The sequence below is a fragment of the Diplotaxodon limnothrissa genome, linkage group LG7, assembly GCF_057381915.1.
Source record: "Diplotaxodon limnothrissa isolate DT_005_m linkage group LG7, D_limnothrissa_male_GT1.1, whole genome shotgun sequence".
NCBI lineage: Eukaryota > Metazoa > Chordata > Actinopteri > Cichliformes > Cichlidae > Diplotaxodon > Diplotaxodon limnothrissa.
The window spans coordinates 31,700,013-31,706,357 of NC_140602.1; the positions used below are offsets into that span (position 1 = coordinate 31,700,013).

Here is a 6,345-nt window from a genome sequence, read left to right on the forward strand (position 1 = left end):
AGACCTACAATAATGAAATCCAGTAAGGAAAATTATATCCTTAAACTGAACAGGTGACACATGTATTTAAACAGGTTACCTCCCCCAGAAGCAGAAAGAACAAAAGTTACGTGATTTCAGATTTAACTATCAAATCTGTACAGAACATCTCTCACATCTGGAATCACTGAGTCATGGGTATGTATATAGGTTTAATGTTTAATGAGTGATTGGAAAGTGATTAATAATGTCCATAGTCCTTAACATAGTCTATCCTAGCACATAGATATAGCATTAAAACGTGACCTGATGCTTGATGTTAGACATACTTTTGCGTAAATAAAGGTTTTCCATTACTATTCGATGAAGTACAGGCAGAGATTGCTCAAACAAAACTTCCACCCATGCTCTGTGCATAGAGCACTGAATATCTGAAGCACGGAGCAGCAGAGATTGAGTTTTTGATGTGAAAGAAGAAAAGTGAGTGTTTGAAGGTCTGTTAGCATATGATGACTAATCAGGCTGGTTTAAATCAGCTTGGAGGTATTTCAGTAGTGTAGCTGTAGCATGTGGAAATAATCAGCATTTTGACTTCTTATACTAATGTAATAAGTGTCACTGCTGAAGAGGATCGAAACAGGCACAAATTCTAGCTTCATTTTCCTAATGTTGTAGAAATTTTGTTAAAGGACACCCTTACTGCTTTTCCTTCTTTCCTGTCACGTATACAGCAGTGTTTAAACAAATTCTCCAATAATGAGGTCAGAGTACATAAAGGATATGCAGACCTTATGTGGATGTGGTAAATATTCCAGTAAGTCTTTGCCAAGCAGCAGCAGTAGTCCTCACGTATCCCCCCCAAAGATGCTAAAAACAGGTTTATTCATAAACACTGTTACTTTTTAAAAATGTCTTAAGGCAGATAGTAACCTTCTCGTGTATTTGACCCAAACTGTTTAATTTTTCTGATGATTTTTGCGATGGGAGACCACAAACTCACCAGGAAGATGTTTACTATGGAAGCTAGTTTCTGAAACAGAAAAAAAAGAAAGAAATCACCATCAATAAATCAAAATCTCAAATAACAAATTCAAATAACAGCTTGAATTTCTTACTGCAACCACAGGTGTCGCCCCCTGCTGGCCATTAGAGAGAACAGAAGCTACATCCGTGCGTTTACGGCCTATGGTTTTAAGGTGTGGCTACATAAATTATGCTTGGTTCAGGTTAAACACATTCATTCAGTTCAGTTACCATGTATGTTTGTGAGACACCAGCAGATTATCCGCAGCTTTGATTAGACTTCATGAGAGTGAGAACAGGGTGGGACTTTTTTGTTCCATTTAAAATGGATCTATTCTGCATTTGCTTACTTCTTGTTCCTCCTGTTCCAGTGGTGACTGTTCATATTAAATATAACCAATGTTTCAGATAATGAGGTCAGTGTTTGTACAGGTAATCCCTCTGAGACAAAAGCTTGGCCAGGTCTAGACTGCTATTAAAACTCAGCCCTATAATGAGGATAACCCTAATATGGAAATCTTAGAAACTTTGTTTCACACAGGTGAAAAAACAAGCAAAGGCTTGATCTGACTGATAAACCCAGGATTGACAAGACATTAGCCAATGAGAATTGAGATTAAATTGGATACATTCATCAGGGAGGAAAGTGTTTACTGAGTTTATAGCAAATGAGCTGAAGCCTGTTTCTCCATTACACTTCTTCGGCCAAAGGAATCGCCCTGTGCTAGCTAAAACAAAGAGTAGGGATAAGACAGTGCACTGAGTTCATTTTTCTTTGTACAGATCGGGCAGCCACAGTAAGCACAGAACAGAAGCCCCACCTACCTCAAATTTTGTGATTAAGAAGGGCAACCAATCAGAAGAAAGTTGGCTTAAATAGTGAGGGAATGGGTTTCTGGGCCCTTCATAAGACAAACTGCGGTTGAAATGAGCAGAATGGTCTTTATGGTTTGAATTATATTACAGCTTAGTGTTTCACAGAGCTTCCACTTGGATAAAGTGAGTATGGAGTTCCCTGGTGGTCCAGATGTCCTCTCTTGGTCCGATGGCAGACTCATAACTCAGGCCTCTCACACTGAACCCCTTGTGAAACCACGTTATTTCATATTCAGTCCTTTTCTTTAGCTGTCATTAAATTTGTATTCAGGGCCATCGTTCGCAGATTTTAAAAAAGAAAAAACATGCCTGAGCTGTCCTCGTTAGACAAATGTGCCTCGCATGCTTCTTATGTTGAATCTGTAGCTCTTCCATCAAGCCTTTATTTTTGCAGATATTCGTGTTTTTATACTAAACTGAAGGAAACCTTTTCTGTGGCAGGGCTGCAGACCCTCTGGGGCGAGCTCCTCTTTGCAAACAGCTACCTCCTCTGGAAGAAAAGATGAGAGTCTACATGTGTGTGTGTGTGTGTGTGTGTGTGTGTGTGTGTGTGTGTGTGTGTGTGTGTGTATGTGTCACACTCTGCATTCATCATTCACAGAGAACATTACAAGCAGCCATCCCTCAGCATGGTCCTGGGCTCATCCAGGAGGAGCTTTCTGAGCCTTCTGCCGTGAGAATAAATATCTGGTTGCACTCGGTGGGCTGTGTGGAAGCGCCGTCCCACCTCAGAGGGGGGATTTGGAAAGAGTAACAAAACACTAATCACATAGGGCAGAAAACTAGTGCTGCACTGGCCTCTACAGGTTCAACACAGGTTATTGCACTCACATGGCAAGCTTTTGAACCTATAATTAATCTGTAGGGGCCCCTGCAAGGCTGGTTTCCTGCACAATGTGCTCATACATGAGCAGTGTGGGTTTTCTCTCTTTTCACTGCCTTTTGAATTGGGCCATGTTTGAGCACATTCTAGAGGTCCAAACAATCGGGAGGCCGATTTTTGTTCTGATTTTGTCCAAGAGTGTCAAGGGTTTTTCCAAAGCTAATCCACCCCTGTTTACGGTGATAGGTTCAGCAAGCGATCAATCCACCAACCAGTACCAAAGCATACTTCTCTTTAAGCCTCAGTGCACAATCAGTCTCAAATTTCCACTAGAAAGAGCAGCAAACACGACGAAGAGCTGGCTGTCTAATTACAGAAAGATGCTGGGGCTTTTTGACAGGACTCCTGTGCAGCTGGGAGAGTTTGTGGAGCCACCATCTAGTGGCCATCAAGTATTTCTGCTCCAGTTTTCAGCAGCACTGCTTTCTGCTTATGTGCTTTTACTGCATCCATAAAATGGAAATTCTTGTACAGGACAAGCTTGAGTCAGACATGAAATAGTGCGTGATTACTGCAGAACCCTGTGTTGTGCTCTTTTGTCTGCCTACTCATAATGACTAAACCCAACTGTGCGCTTTCAGTTTGCAACACAAACGCACTGCAGATCTTCTTCCAGTCCCTGCGGGCCAGAAATATCTAACAGTCTTATTATTATTGCCTGTGAAAACTCCTGCCTTCATTTAACTGTGTGCAAAATGAAATATTCCGGCAGTTGACCACAGCTTGATTTCTGCCCAACGAGTCAGAGAAACCAGGCTATACTGATATCAGTCAGATATCTGTATATTCTTACTGATATCGTAACAGGAGACTGACAAAGACTCGAAAAGTGCTAATTTCCACATTTTTGTGGAACAAGTGGAGACTTATATAACAATAAAAAAGGTTCATCACTAATTTCTGCCTCCACCCAACAGTCTAGAGAGAACAGCATCCCTACCTGGATAATCTAAACAACTCAACAGTCTTCAAACTGAAAAGCTGCAGTTCCTCTAATGTCCATACTACCAAGTTAAAAAGTCTAATTTTACAGCAGAAGAAAAGTCTGCTTGGATTCACCCCAGCCAGTTGGAGTCCCTGAGCTGGACCATGTTTGTGCTTTTAGAGATTTTTAATGGAATAAATGTGGTTAGTTGACCACATGGTTAATTTTCCTATCAGTCCATCCATTAATTAGCAGATATCTGTTTTTGTATATTGCACATTTACAATAAGCACTAGCTGGTAACTTAGACCTCCATCCAAATATGGTCACTTCTGGCTCCAGAAAACAAATAATTTGTGGATGATGTCACAGTGCATATGTCCATCTTTTATGTTCAGTCTATGGGAATATTTCTTTGATTTAAAAGAAAGTCATGAAAGCATGGTGTTTTATGAATTTATGAAGACTATAATTACCTATCATTATTCATCGTGGATGGATGTTTGTGAATCAACTGAATGAAGCAGGCTTTCCTGCTTCATTTTTTCTGAATATGCAGAATTTGCATCTGTTGTGTTAAAAAGCCAAACTGAGCATTTCCTCATCAGTGAAACCCGCAACCATATATATATATATATATATATATATATATATATATATATATATATATATATATATATATATATATATATATATATATATATATATATATATGTTTCATATGTATAAATATGTAAGTAAGCACAGTTTTGTTGTAATTTTTCTGTCAAAGATTTGACCTACCTGTATTTTTGCTTTTATAATTGTACCCTTTTTCTTTTTTTTTCCCTATTTTCCATTATAAAGCAGTTTGTTCCCTGCATTATACTGCAGGGAACAAACTTAATATTTATTTCTTCAGCTACTTGATCCAGACGTCAAAATAAAGAAGTTTCTTTACTTTTAAACCTGTGTGGAAGTCTTTCACTCAGAGACTGGCTGGTTTTCGGAGTTGCAGCTACAGGCAGCTAAAATGAGGACATTCCTGGTAGACAGCCTGGGTGGAATTTGAATAGTACAGAGGAACCGCCTGAAGCTGATTGGTCGAGTGCGACATATTTCCAGAGCTCCTGCTTGTCACTCAGCAGATCCCAGGCGGCTGATTGGCTCCCGCAGAAGTGGGCGGGCGCTGTTTCTAGGCTATATATACATTCTGGTTTTAGGGCATCTGCAAATGATTGCTGGCTTTCAGAGGGAGGCGGATCTTTGTGTCCAATGTGTCTCCACAGAGCTCACTTGAACCTTTCTCCTGGAACCAAACGAGCCCCGCTGAGATAGCTGAGAGCCGCTTTCTCTCTCCCGGAGAGGAGCTGGAGGCTGACCGGGGGAACGGAGCAATGATCAGCACCATGGAGTGCGCCGTGGACGCGCAGAGCCTGATCTCCATTTCCTTAATGAAGATCCACAACTCCAGGACGCAGAGAGGAGGAATCAAGCTGCACAAAAACCTGCTGGTCTCCTACGTGCTGAGGAACGCCAGGCAGGTCTACATCAAAGAGAAGTACGCGGAGATCTACAGGATGCAGCAGTACGAGGAGGTGATGACTGTCTGCAATGAGATCCAGGAGCTCAACCCGCTGGATCTGGAGGCGGAGGACGCGGAGGACGAGGAGCAGGCGCGGACTGCTTGCTGCGCAGAGGAGGCGAGCGCGTGCGGCTCTCCGTGCCACAGAGGCGCGGCGCATTGCCGGGCGGCGGGTACTGTGGCCGGCTGCTCCCTGTTGGAGGACGGCTGCAAAGAGCCGGAGCCCTCCTATTACCGCAGCTGCTGCATGGAGGCGCCCCCCGCGCCGCTCTGCGAGCAGTGTCCCGCAAACAGCAGCGCGCACTGCAACAAGACCACGGTGTTGGACCTGGACACGCATGTGGTGACCACGGTGGAGAACGGCTACCTCCACCAGGACTGCTGCTGCGACGCGCTCCAGTGCGGCCAGAGCGCGCAGTCCCCAGCCAAGAAGCGGAAGGTGGAGTTCGGCTGCTGCGCGTCGGACGCGGAGGAAGCGCCGGACTTCACGGCGGCTCGCAAACGGGCCAAACGCGAGGACTGCTCCTACTCTGCCCCGGACTATACAGACACTTCCAACATCTCCAATCTGATCTCCATCTTCGGCTCGGGGTTTTCGGGGCTGCTGAGCAGGCAGGCGGACTTGGAGCAGATCTGTAGCAAGCAAGCCCTAGCCAGCCTCGGAGCGTGGACCCGAGCCATCGTCGCGTTTTGAATGGAACACTTTTTGTTTTGGGGAGGGGAGAGCGGGCTCAGCTGGAGCGGGACTGTGTGATGCGTCCAGCTCCTGTGTGGGTGATGAGGGGGTGGGGGGGTCAGTTTGCTTCAAACTTTAAACGTTCTGAGGTCCCAGAAAGTTTACAGAATCGCAACATTCTAGCAGAAAGTGAGAGAAACTCTGCAGAAATGTGGACGCTTTTGCACCTTCAGTAACATGGCATGGTCACAGGAGAGGGAAACTTATCATGAGACACAAGTGGTAAACAGGGGGTCAGTTTTAGCGCTTGTATTCACAGCAATGCTGCTAACTACAGCTGTCACTTTTCCCTAACAGTTTTGCAAATTTAGCCTCTTATTTTGTGGAAACTAGGTTACAGAAATTTGGGCCCTTATGGG

The 6,345-nt window shown here is 43.9% G+C and overlaps 1 protein-coding gene across 1 annotated transcript; it reads left to right on the plus strand.

Moving 5' to 3' along the window:
- Positions 1-4,922: 4,922 nt before the first annotated feature.
- On the plus strand, positions 4,923-5,944 carry ier5l (immediate early response 5-like). Its single transcript, XM_085357916.1, has one exon. It carries the CDS (start codon positions 5,063-5,065, stop codon positions 5,942-5,944), a length of 882 nt encoding a protein of 293 aa, XP_085214042.1. The 5' UTR covers positions 4,923-5,062.
- The last annotated feature ends 401 nt before the right edge of the window (positions 5,945-6,345 follow it).

Coding starts and splice junctions, on each gene's coding strand:
- ier5l (XM_085357916.1), top strand. CDS start 5,063: ATGATCAGCACCATGGAGTGCGCCGTGGACGCGCAGAGCCTGATCTCC.